This window comes from Balaenoptera physalus, assembly GCF_965194825.1.
Source record: "Balaenoptera physalus genome assembly, chromosome: 10".
In the NCBI taxonomy this organism is placed as follows: domain Eukaryota; kingdom Metazoa; phylum Chordata; class Mammalia; order Artiodactyla; family Balaenopteridae; genus Balaenoptera; species Balaenoptera physalus.
This window is the reverse complement of record NC_138889.1, coordinates 74966690-74979551: the sequence shown is the minus strand read 5'-3', so window position 1 is coordinate 74979551 and position 12862 is coordinate 74966690. Positions and strand designations below refer to the sequence as shown.

General features: G+C 54.0%; 1 protein-coding gene across 1 annotated transcript; it reads right to left on the bottom strand.

Annotated features, from left to right (window-relative positions):
* Positions 1-3378: 3378 nt before the first annotated feature.
* On the bottom strand, positions 3379-6027 carry MYOD1 (myogenic differentiation 1). Its single transcript, XM_082477864.1, has 3 exons — positions 5136-6027; positions 4575-4653; positions 3379-4306 (listed from the first exon to the last, which is right to left on the bottom strand). Exons 1-3 carry the CDS (start codon positions 5763-5765, stop codon positions 4056-4058), a joined length of 960 nt encoding a protein of 319 aa, XP_082333990.1. The 5' UTR covers positions 5766-6027; the 3' UTR covers positions 3379-4055.
* Between the last annotated feature and the right edge of the window lie 6835 nt (positions 6028-12862).

Below are 12862 nucleotides of genomic sequence, written 5' to 3'. Positions count from 1 at the left end.
CTTTTCCCAGTGCCTTAGAAGAAGCTCATGCAAGGGACAAGGACCTGAAGCTTAAACTTCCTTGGCATCAAGGTACACCAGCCTCTGGTGGTATGCTCTGGGGACATGTGTGCTGTTGTATGAGCACGTGTGTGTACAGACATGCATATGTCTCTATGGAGAGCATGGCCCGGTGTCTCCTCAGATCCAGCCCAGGTGAAAATGGCCCCAAGAGCAGGGATGTTTCATCTACACTGCAAATGGGGTTCAGCTAGATGTCCTCCCCACTGCCCAGGCCAGGAGGGGACCTCAAATCCCATCATCCATGGGGTAATCCAAGCTCTAGCTGCTCCCCTCCCTTCTGATGCTCTCTCCTTCCTCTCTCCTTCCTTCCTTTGCAGAGGCTACAGGGCCGGGCAGCTGAGAGTGCAGTCTCTGGAGCCTCACTGCCTGGGTTCAAATCCTGCCTCATGATCTAAGCTGGTCCAGTTAGAGCTCTTCCCTGGAAATTTTCTAAATGAAGTTAAGCAGTGAGATCTGAGGTAATCCCCTGAGTTGCTGGAGAAAACCAATATGGACTAGGAGGGAGGGAAGGCAAGCAGAGGCAAGAAGGGGGATGTGTCGAAGAGCAAGAGGGGCTCCAATCCCGGCTCTCGAGGCCCACAGGTGCTGTGGTGCTTGCAGCGCTGCTCCCTTATGTGAACTGCCCTGCGTCCTTCCAACATACCCCCTGTGGGGTTTAACCTTTTTAAATTGGGTTTCTGTCCTGCACTAAATCTGTCCCTGTGACCCCTTCTTCTCTAGAGGTCTCCATCTTTGTAACAGCACCATCGTCCACTCTGAAGCAAACCAGAGCCTGAAGTCATCCTTGGCGCCTCCTTTTCCCTCCCTTCCTTAGGGCCTCCATGCACGAGGCTCTGTGAACAGTTCTGTAGGTTGTTCACTGAAAAAGCACACCTGGCCAAGGAGGTGGGTGGAGGCTGAAGTCCAGCCTGCTCTCTGTTTGCCTAGCCATGAACCCTGGTGCAGAGCAGTGTCCTTGGGAAAGAAGGGACACCTTTTTCTAATGCACACTAGCTCCCTATAGGCTATAGTAACCCTATAGGCTGCTGGGGCCTTCTTCTTATATGTGGTTGGTTCCCTCAGTACAGAAGCTCTGCCTCCTCTTCCCTTTGCCTGATTACCGTCTCACACCTCATTATCATCTCTCACTGCGCCCTTTACTTTTCCTTATGGATTTTCTCATCATGTATAACATCTACAGATGTATTTATTCACTTGATTCTTTGTCTAATGGCTATTTCCCCAGTGGATTTTAAGCTGTGTGAGGGTAGGGACTGTGCCCTCAAGGTTCTCCATTGAACTGTCAACACCTACACTTTATCTGGCACAACTGTCTCTACGCCTGTGCTTTCTCTCCCATCCCCAGTCACAATCCCAGTTCAAGCCATGTCATGTCTCCTCTGAGCAACCCTGGTGGCCTCCTGACAAGTCTTCCTGACTCAAGTCTTGTTCCCTCCTATCCGTTCTGCCAATCCAGACTGGCCTTTCTAAAATACAGATACGTTTGTATCCTTTCCTTGGTTAGATTCCTCTATGGCTCCCTATTGCCTTTGGGATAAAGCCCAAATAAGGTCCAATGTGGCCCTGCCTCTGCCTTTTCCCCATCTCACCTCTGGCCCCTCCCTGCGAGCGTGTTTGGCTCCATGAAGGCACAGTTTGCGTTCTGTCACCTCTGGGCCTTTGCCCTTTTGCTATTTCCTCAGCTTGGAGCATCCTTATTTGGCTCCTCTTTCCTTACCTACTCCTTCAAGACTCTTATTAGGGGCTGCTTGCTGTCTATACCTTCTGTTCCTACTGCGTTCCTCTGCCACATACATCCCCATTATAGCACTTAATTCATCGTGATGTAACCGGCTGCTAAAAGATCCAGTCTCCCCAAATGTCTGGGTGCTTCCCAAGGTCAGGAACTGTGTCCACTGGTCTCTGTTTTCACCCAGCATGGGACCTGGCATCTGTTGAATGAATGAATTCATGAATGAGCCCCAAGGGGTCTCAAGGGAGTGTGAAGAACCCCAAGGCACATCTGGGGAAGCAGCCAGATGAAAAGCAGAGGATCATTAGTAACAGAGCAGCCCTGGGTGGCTCCCCAGGGGCCCTGCATTGGGGAGAGCAAAGGCTCTCCCAGAGCAGAGAGCAGATCCTCTGCTCTGCCTTCTGCCATTATGTCTTGCTTGCATTCCCCAGGCCCTCTCCACACCCGCCCCTCTTTGGTAAGAAGAGCCCTTGAAAGTGGGCCTGTAGGGTTTTCAGGAAAAAAAGGATCTGTAGGAGTGGGATGTAAGGGGAATTGAGGTCCTGGTGACAAGTGTATGTGAATTAGGGGGTGGGGTTGGGCAGAACTTTTGCCAGGCCGTCCATCCAGGGGTACCCTCCCAGAGGTAACTCTGTGTGTGTGTGTGTGTGTGTGTGTGTGTCCCCTGTGTATGTGTGTGTGTGTGTGTGTGGGTCTATGGGCACTGTGGATGTGTTGTCTTCTTTTGTTTCTCAAGACACAGTTCAAATGGCACCTCTTCCAGGAAGCCTTCCCCAGCCCCCTGGCTAAATCAATGGCCCCTCCTCTCCCCTTAGAGTGTTTACTGCTTGATAAGCGCACTGATGCCATCTGTGATGATGCAGGTTTGCATGTGCCCCTCTCTTTGCAGGCTCTGGGCTCCTGTCTTCTTATGCGATCTGACAATGCCAGGATGCTGTAAGTGCTGGGTTACTTCGAGTAGTCGCGTCTGTGCCTGTCTGGCCTTCTATGCATCCCCTTGTGATTACACCTATCGCTGAGAGCCTGGAAGTACCATACAGCTTACAATGCTGCTTCACACTCATTCAGTTTTTCCTCATAATGTTGTGAGCACCTTATCACATCCTCTACCCATGAGGATTCCGAGTCGCATCTGGGGGACATGACTTTCCAGTGATCCCTCTGGACACCATACCTGGCTTCACTCTGCGTGTATGGAGGGGCATGATTCTCAACCGTGTACGCACTTCAGAATCACCTGGGGAGCTTTTGAAAAATACTAATTCCTGGCCGGGGGTGTCTGCGGCAGATACTTTAAATCAGAATCTCTGGGTGGTGGGACAGGCATGGATCTTTTATTAACTACTCAGATCGTTCTAATATCCATCCTGACAACGAGATGACCTGTGCGTGGAGATGTACATCATGGTCAGAAGAACCTCCTCACATAACGGAAACATATGCACCCCTCCCTCCCCCAACTTCCTCCTTGCAATCCGTCTGCGGCCTACAGGGGTCGCTGCGGTACAGGTGGCCCAGTTTGCGGATTTTCCCCCCCTTCAAAATCCTGCCCCCAACCTTAGCGAAAGCCGGAGCCACCGCGGTATAAATTAGCGTCTTTATTTCGAACACCTGAGCGAGCGCCCGCGGCTCGCCCGCCTGCCGTATAAACATACAAAGTCCCTGTCGCACCGCACACCATGCCTCAGAGATAAATACAGCCCTAGGGGCTCCTGCTCTGGCAAAGCAACTCTTATTTACAGGAATAGATTACAAAAGTATTACAAAAAGTGGTCCTGAACCGGGGGAGGGGGTGGGAGTGGTTACCGTTACAGCTGTTACACTTGGCAAGGGAGCGGCGAGAAAGAGCCGACGTCCCAAGGGCTCCGGAAAAGAGAGGCTACGCTCCTTTAAGCATCCGGGTGTCCGGGGGCAGGGCTTAGGTCTGCGTGGGTCCCACCCCCCATGGGGGAGGGGGCGAGGAAGAGGAAGGGCCTGGGCCCTCAAGGGTCAGCTCTGGCCCACGGAGTAACATCAAACGGCCATCGCAGCAGGTCTCAGGGAAGGGTGCTGCGTGGAGAAAAAGGACCATGTCCTTGCCCTGGGGTGCGGAAACACACATCAGTTCCCCCGCCTCTCATACCTCCGGAGGGTCGCTTTTAAAGCGCTGTTGGGAGGGGAGTTGGCATTTAAGCTCAATCCTTTGGGCGCGAGGGACCCTAAGGGCACCATCCCTCGGGCCCGAGGGCAGCGGCACCCCCCGAAGTGGCCGCCCAACCCCTCAGAGCACCTGGTAGATCGGGTTGGGGTTCGCGCCCGCTGGGCACTGAGGGGCGGCGTCGGGGGAAGGGGTGGGGCTGCCGCGCTCGACCTCGCTCCCGGCGGCCGCCTCTTGCGGGCCTGGAGACGACGCCGGCGGCGCGTCGGCCAGCAGAAGAGCGGGCGCGGCGGGGCTCTCGGTGGAGATGCGCTCCACGATGCTGGACAGGCAGTCGAGGCTCGACACCGCAGCACTCTTCCCGGGCCGGGGTTCTGCGCGGGGAGGGGTAGATTAGTATGCAGAGGTGGAGCCGCAGACAAGTCTCCCACCTCTGGGCTCAGTGCTTTGGGGCAGACAGGAAACTGAGGACGGGCCAGATTCGGGAGGATCCCGCGAAATTTCAGGGTGAAAAAGGAGGGAAGTACATGCTTAGTATTTCATTCCCTGTACCATCTCCCAGGATGGAGGCGAGGAGGTCCTAGGTAAAGAGAAGCCAGGGCAGCTCAAAAGGGAATGTGGGAAGGAGGCGCGAATACGCACCGTTGGGCGCCTCGCTGTAGTAGGTGCCGTCGTAGCAGTTCCGCCGCCGGGCACCGCTCGGGGGGCCGCTGTAGTCCATCTGCAAACGGCAAGGGCTACCGAGTCAGGCCCGGGAACCGCGCGGGGTCGGAGCATCACTCCCTGCAGCCGCCCCCTCTCCAACTCCCTAAGTCTCAGCCACGAGAGTTCCGGGCCCGGATCTGGCCGGGTTGGGGAGTAAGAGTGGGCAGGAGCTGTCTGCAGCATGCCGGGCCAAATAGAAGGCAGACAGTCACCTAGGAGCACAAATCTGCATGGGATAAGTGGAGAAAACGACACGATCTTCGTGTCGGCCCAGCAGTGTTCTAACAGCGCCCCCAATCCTGTGGATTGCATCCGTCCCGTGCACCCCCAAAGCACTAGGCCACCCCAGTGACAGCTGCCTGGGGCACCGGGGGTCCACTCGCGGGAAGGTTTCCCGCCCAACCCTCACACCAGAGGGTCCGCTCCCCGCCCTCGGAAACACATTCCTGATATACCAAGAGCTGCGCTCACTTCTCTAGCCCAGCGTCCTGGCCTTACCATGCCGTCGGAGCAATTGGAGCGCGGACTGGACGCGTCCGAGTCGCCGCTGTAGTGCTCGCCGCCGCGGCCTGGGGGCAAAGGGCCAGGCGCGTAAAAGGCAGCGGCAGCACCAGGGGGCGCGGCGTCCTGGTCGCGAAGCAGCGCCTGCAGACCTTCGATATAGCGGATGGCGTTGCGCAGGATCTCCACCTTGGGCAGCCGCTGGTTTGGGTTGCTAGAGGTGCAGCGCTTGAGCGTCTCGAAGGCCTCGTTGACTTTGCTCAGGCGGCGCCGCTCGCGCATGGTAGCGGCCTTGCGGCGGTCCGCGTTAGTGGTCTTGCGTTTGCACGCCTTGCAGGCCCACAGTAGACAGCGGCCCGCCTGGTGGTGCCCGCTGGGCGCGCGCACATGCTCATCCTCGCGCGCGCCCGGCACCGGGTGCGCGGCCGCAGGGAAGTGCGAGTGTTCCTCGGGCTTCAGGAGCGCGCCCACGTGCACGAGGCGCGGATCCAGGTCCTCGAAGAAGCGCAGGTCCGGGGAGTCGAAACACGGGTCATCATAGAAGTCGTCCGCTGTTGCAAAGTTGCAGAGAGAGCCGTCGGGGCCCGTCAAATCTACGTCTCGGATCGGCGGCGAAAGCAGCTCCATATCCCGGCGAGGGGCGGCGCAGTCCTGGCTTTGCCCAATCCCGGCGGCAGGGGTTGCCAGAAACTTTCAGCGGCTCCGGAGCACAGGCAGTGCGATAGCAATAGCAAAGTACTGAGGGTCTGAATGTACACCCAGCTGTCCCCCACCCTGCCCTGTCCTGTCCCGCCTGACCAACGGACGGCGAGGAGAGTGGCGGCAGCGCCCTGGAACTTCCCCACCCCTACCTTCAAGCCAGGCTCCCGGGGCTATTTATTCCTTAGTAGCCTAAGGGCCCCCGAGCCCCAGCGGGCGGCTAGGGGCGGGGTCGCCCGAGGCCAATAGGAATAGAGCGGGGAGGAGCTTGGGATCCCCTGGGTGGCAGTAGGGACCAGAGACTGGCCAGCCCCCTACCCCTTGACGCTTCCGCGCGCGCGCTCCGGCCCCTCCCCAGGCAGAGAGGAAGGCAGAGGCTGGCAGCCCAACGCGGCAGCACTTGGCTCCCGGGCACACTCTTTCCAAATCTCTCCAACACCAGCCTCCTCTTGTGTCCGCGGGAAACACTGGCCGCGCGCTCACCTTTGAGCTGACTTTGGGGTCCCCTCAGTCCGCTGATTTGTGGGGGAACCAAGGAGCAGGATAGGGGTAGAAATCAGATCGGGAGAGATTTGCAAAGAGACACATAGCAGTAAGGCAGAGACACACTCAGATCTGAGATAGTGAGACGGTGAGCAGGAAACCCAAGAGGCTGAGACATTCAGAGAGCAGAACGCTAGAGAGTCAGAGGCAGAGAAACGAGGAACAAGACTCAGAGAGTCCAAGTGGGGAAACCTGAGACTGAACGTGGCGGTCGTGTCACTTGGCCAGTTCCTGCCCCCGGAGTCAGTCAGAGGGTCGCGGGCCCAGCCCATCTCTGGTAGCTTGGAAACCCAGCTGCATCTCTATAGGAGTCGATGATCGCTGCTAAAGCTTCGTGCCCATCTCTCCAAACTCAGGTCCTGTCCCAGCCTGGAGGGAGGGAAGCCAACTCTTGCGCAATTCAACCTGCGCGCTTCCTCAGCGGGTTGTCCAGTGCGGGTCTAGGCCGAGATGTCTCTTTAGCTGGGAAGAAAAGTTCGTCTGCCTGGGGCTTGCCTCCACCTTGCGCACAGTGCTGCGCTGGGGAAGTCCATTGCGCAAAGGCCTCCAACGCCTAGAAGGCCTGAGAACCCCACTTCAGGGTGGAGTCTTTGAGAGTGGAGTTTGCAGACCGATGACTGAAACCCCACAGTTTCCTGTGTGTTTTTGTGGAAGTCACATCTCCTTCTGAACCTCAGTTTCCCCACTTTGTAAATTTGAGGATATTCATAGCGATCTCTTAGAGCAGAGGTCCCCCAACATTTTTGGCACCAGGGACTGGTTTCGTGGAAGACAATTTTTCCACGGAGTGGGGGGGGCGGGGTCAGGTGGTAATTCGAGCCATGGGGAGTAATGGGGAGCGGCAGATGAAGTTTGGCTCGCTAGCCCGCCACTCACCTCCTGCTGTGCGGCCGCGGTCCTAACAGGCCACCAACCAGTGCCGGTCCGCAGCCCGGGGGTTAGGGACCCCTGTGAGTGATCGCGGTGGTGGTGAGAATCTAAAGAGACAAAAGATGCGGAATCCCTCAGTCCGAGGTGCACGGTTATTCCAAAAAGAGGGCTTACTTCTGTTGCTGCGACCTTCTCAGCTCTTGGCTGGGGCACTGAGCCCTGACAGGAGCCCATGTAGTCTTAGGGCTGGGCTCCTGTGAAGGCCACAGCTGCATTTCTCCCCAGCAGACCCACTGGAGAGACTGGGAATTGAAGGAGGAGGCAGCCACCCATGGGACTCTGGCTCCCCCACAAGCCCTGGGGTGGGCCGCCTCCTCACTCCCATAGGGTGGCTCAGCCTCTTGCTGAAACTGCAGTCCACACCTTCCTCTCAGCATTCAGGCTAGAGATTTCCCTTGGACAAGACAACCCTACTGGGGTCTCTCCTCCGGGAGCCCCCAGGTATAAGCAAGAATGATCTTTGTCCCTTTCCCACTAACTTCTGAAAGCTGTCCTAACTGGCCCTCTGGGGAGTCACTCCTTCCCTTCTCTTTTGGAGCCCTGTCATCTTCACTTCTCTGCCACTTGTGGTAGTGCTGAAGGTCTCCGTTTAGGAAGTGCTCACCCCTCCATAACACCATCCTCATTTATTCATCAACACACATCATGGAGTGTCCACTATGTGCCAGATACTGGTCGAGGTGTTGGGGATACAGCAGTGAACAACACCAAGACCCTGCTCTCATGGTGCTTACTTTGTAGGGTAAGGTGACAGATAATAAACAAATAAGCAAGGAAGTATATGATGTCAGGAGCTTATAAGTTCTATGAAGAAAACGAAAGCAAGGCAAGGAAACAAAGTGATGAAGATTATTCCATTATGTGGAGTGGTCAGGGAAGACCTCTCTAGCCTGATTCCATTTGAGCAGAGACCAGAATGAAGGGAGGGCAGAAGCAGATATCTGGAGTCAGATAGAGGGAAGAGCACGTGCAAAGGTCCTGGGGCAGGACTGTTTGTCAGCTTTAAAGTGCAGCAAGGAGGCTGGTATGTCTGGAGCAGAATGACTAAGTGGGAGAGTGGTAAGAGATGAGGTCAGAAAGGGAGCAAAGGATTTATATTCTGAGATGGAAAGCCACCAGGTGGCTTGAACAGAAGAGAAGAATGTCACCATCTGACTTACATTTTAACAGGCGCATGCTGGTTATGGAGAGCAGGGACACAGCAGGGAGACCAATTAGGAGGCTATTGAAATAATCCAAGTGAGTGCTGATGGTGGCTTAGATGTGGGTGGCAGCAGTGGACATGGTGAAAAGTGGTTGGATTCCAGATATGTTTTGAAAATGGAACCCACAAGATTTATTTGTGATTGGATGTAGGCAAGAGACAAAAGAGGAATTAAGGATGACTCCTGGAAGAATGGAGTTGGGGAAGAGTGGGTTTGTGGGTGGCAGACCCAGAGTCCAGGTTGGCACAAAATTTGAAATGCATTTTCAACATCCAGGTGGAGAGGTCAAGTAGGCAGGGGATTTATGAGGCTGAAGTTCCAAAGGGGAGGTCTGGGCACATGGAAGGCCTGACCACTCAACCTCTAAGACACCTCTCGAGTCTCTCCAACCCCGCTGCCACCATCCTGGACTACACTGCCGCATTGCTGGCCTGGAAGCCCACCATAGCCTCCTAGTTCCTCTCCTCACTTTCACTCTTGTCCCAGTAGAATCCATTCACTACACAGCAGCTTCCATCTCTACGACTGCATCTGGAACCAAGATCCCCTTTGATCATTCCATGCTAGCCTGGTTTCCTTTCCTGTCTTCCGACACTCTGAGTACAATCCTGCCTCGGTGCCTTTTACTTGCTGCTTTTCTGCCAGGCTCTTCCCAAGATCGGCTGCTTTTCATATATCAGGTCTCAGCTCAAACTTGCCTCCTTGAGATGACTCTGACCATCCTCTCTATAGTGGCTGGGTCACATCACCCTGCTCATTTCCTTCTTAGCACAATCACTCTTTAATTATCTTCTTTATTAGTTTGTACATTGATTGACGTAGCCCCAAGAAGTCAGGGATGCTTTGTTCACCATGGCATTTCCAAAAACCATCACAGCGGCTGTCACATAGTAGGATCTTGATAAATGTCAAATGAATGAATGGGTGGCCTCATTGAACTTCTTGAAAAGTGTCATTAATGAGGATGGTTGTATTTTTTCTAAACCGGATAGTCGCATACATGATTAGACATACATGCTGGGTGACCTTTGCTCTTCCCAGGCAAGACTCAGGCCCATCTGCCTAGACCATGATCTTTTATGTTGATCAAATACACATGGCCTGCTGCAATATTGTCATAGCATACTATAGAAAGATTTGGTGCTTATTATAACCTTGAGTCTTTTCCTTTGACTTACACTCACAATGAGGAATGTGAATAGTTGTTATATTAGTAATTTAGTTTGACACAAATATTTCTTCCCCCTTGTTCAAGTCTCAGCAGAATGCCTGGCACATAGTAGGCACTCAATAAATATTTCTTGGATGAATGAATCAATCAAACCCTTTAATTGAAGAGTACCCTGAAATTTCCAGGTGAGCTCTTCAAGCTGCTTATGCAAATCTGGATTCTTCTCAAACCCGAGCAAGCAAAGAAAACACAGAAATATATTGGATTCTGAGACTTAAATGATTACAACTTTGCTTTGTGTGTTTTGCATTCATAAAAACCACCTCAGGGCTGTCATCAAGGTGCCTTTACAATAAGTAAATGTTATATGTTCCAACTTACCAAACACATTTAATATTTTATCACTTGTGGCTTAGAAATCTAAACTGCTTTGACAGTTTTTAACTTGATTTGTAGCTTTATCTTCTTTGGTAATTAGGAAGCATGATTTTAAAATGCATACACACTCTGGTCGTACGAGGCCACTTTTATATTAGACTTTTATGTTATCCTTCCAAGTGGGATTTTGTTTGCTGCAAGGCTTCTGCTGCTTGAAGAGTTTGGGAATCACTGAACTCGGGGACCTTTACAGACTTCGCCAGGGCTGGGCCCCATGCTTGCCTGGGGTCACTCTCTTGGTCGTGCCACCACCTCTTTTGGGAAAGATTGGCCAACACCAGCATTCCATCCCTGTTGCCAAAAGATCAGAGAGAAGTGTGTCCACCCCTGGACCTGGGACCATTTAGTCCTAGTGCTGGCTTGGGGGCAGGGAGGGAAAAGGACGTCAATTTCGGAAGCAGAAAGAGTCCAAGCTCTTATATTGTAGAGTGTAGTCGAGGATGCCCCTCAGAGTCACAGGTGCTGGACTTGTCTTGGGAGAGGCCAATGGCAATGGACTGAAGGACCTACGGTGGGGCGTCCCCCAGCACCTCTCCTTCCATCTCAAAGCTGAGAAGAGGGGCGGGCTGGGTGATCTGGGGCAGGGCACACCTCACCCCGGGCTTTGGTTCTCATCTTCACAATGAGGGGCTCCTTTGGCAGCAGGGAGGGAGGGAGGGCTCCCTTCTCTCTCCACCCTTTCCAGTCCTCCCTCCTCGGTTCTCTTGGCCTGCTTGCCTGGGGCTATAAATGGAGAGCCGGCCTCTGGGCAGGAATGCAGGCCTGCCTGGGCCCCACAGAGTTGCGCCCTCAGGGAGCGGCCGGCCCCAGGGCTCCCGGCAGCCTTTATATATATATATATATATATATATATATATATATATATATATAGCCTCTGGAAACCCAATCCAGCCTGCACCTGCCCCGGTCTTCAAGCACCCTGCCCTTGCCCAGGCTGGACCTGTGGTCTCTTCCCCCGCGGTTGGCACAGGCTACATATCTAGCTGGGGGATGGGCCAGAGGGTGAAAACAGGAGCGGGCCAGGTGGGGCAGGGCCAACCCCGGGTCCCCTTTCTGTCTCCAGACTTTCCTTTCCTGCCCCTGGATCCACCTCGAACACCCGCTTCTGTCTCTACCAACCTTGCTCCTTGGGAAACTGCCTGCCAGCTGGATATGGGTCCTGCCCTGGGGCCAGTCTGGGTTGGTCAGGAGGATAATTGACGCGGTCCTAGATTCAGGGTCAGGGTCCCAGAGATTCTCCACAGTGGCCATACTTCCCACTTTGGGGTACTCCCCAGCCTCCCACGTACAAGCAGGGCTTGGGAGTCTAGCAGATGAACTGGGAGCTGGAGAAAAGGGGTCCACGTGGAGGAGCAAGGGGACAGGGAGACAACAAATGGCACACCTACCCCCCCCGCCTGTGGGCTGCGTGGGGTGGTGCGTTCACTGTGGGGACGCGTGCCCAGTCCTATGATTCGTTCACTCATTCAGCAACTATTTATGCAGCTCGCATTCTGCGCCAGTTGCCGGAAATATAGCAGAAAACAAAACAGTCCACGTTCCCTGCCCTTGTGGAGCTGACATTCTAACAGGTAAGACTGACAGTAAACAATAAACATACTAACAAGTAAATTACGGAGTACGTTAGGAGGCAGAGGGATATTAAAAGCAGAGCGGGGTGAGTGGAATTGGGGCACCAGGGCAGAATTAAAAAGAGTGGTCAGGTTGACACAGTGACATTTGAGCAAAGAGGTAAAAGAGGCTTGGGAGCCAGCCACGTGCCCATCTGGGGAAGAATGTTCCCGGTAGAGAGAACAGATCATCATTGAGCACCTTGCCTGGGACAACTGCCTCCACCAGGACCAGAGGATTCTAAGGGGGACGAGATGGGTGTGGCTCCTGCTGTCCTAGGAGCCCTTGGTCTGAATGTCCGGCGCTGAGTGAGCTGGCTGAGGGCATGGGGGTGGCATGAGACAGGGCTGGAGGATGGCTTGGATGGGTGACCTGTGAGCACAGGATAAGGTAAGGATGCAATGCTTTGTGCACACAGAAACGTGTGTACAGTGCATTGTGTGCCCAGGGGGCGGGCGGGGAGCATGGGAGGTGCCGGGGGGAGCTCGGCATCACGGGAAGGGAAACCCTCACAGGCTGCACAGCTTTTCCCCCTGCCCGGCCCCTCACTCAGGTGCCATGTGCACCTCACTGCACGCACACCTCAGTCTCTGGACAAACCTCCCACCTCCAGGTTCTTCTCCAGGCCCTGAGAAGCCAGGCGAGGGAAATTAGCAGGAGCCCAAACTGTTTGGCCGAGGCCCACTTTAAGAACCACTGATGCCTGGCTTCTGGAAAGACCTGAGGACTTCATTCATCCAGTCTCTCCCTTTCAAGCTTATCCTTTATGTAATTAAAGCCTTTCTCTGCCTCAGAGGTCTCTGTGGACCCAGATTCCTAGAGTCTGAAGTACAAAGTCGCTCTGCTTTACTAAACTGCACAGATAAGGTGCCAATAGCTTAATGACTAGAGGTGCTAAGGAAGGCAAGGTTCAGGAAGGTGCCAATTATTCTTCCAGCCCAAGGGCATTAGGCTGTTGGGGGGAGGAGAACTTCATGAAAGAAGAGTTCACCACCTCCACTGAACAAACTCTAAAAAAATATGTTTTTTTTTAAAAAAACGCAAGTTTAACTTGCAGCACGAGGGATTTAAGTCAGACACAAGAAATAATATTACCAAAGTATGGCGTCTCCTCAAAGAGCATGCTG

What these genes read in the sequence shown, in the direction of transcription:
- MYOD1 (XM_082477864.1), bottom strand. Translation starts at nt 5,765, where the DNA reads ATGGAGCTGCTTTCGCCGCCGATCCGAGACGTAGATTTGACGGGCCCC. An exon ending in CCAATTGCTCCGACGGCATG is followed by an intron (nt 4,654 to 5,135) that starts GTAAGGCCAGGA and finishes TGCCGTTTGCAG; the next exon opens with ATGGACTACAGCGGCCCCCC. An exon ending in CTACAGCGAGGCGCCCAACG is followed by an intron (nt 4,307 to 4,574) that starts GTGCGTATTCGC and finishes CTCCCCGCGCAG; the next exon opens with AACCCCGGCCCGGGAAGAGT.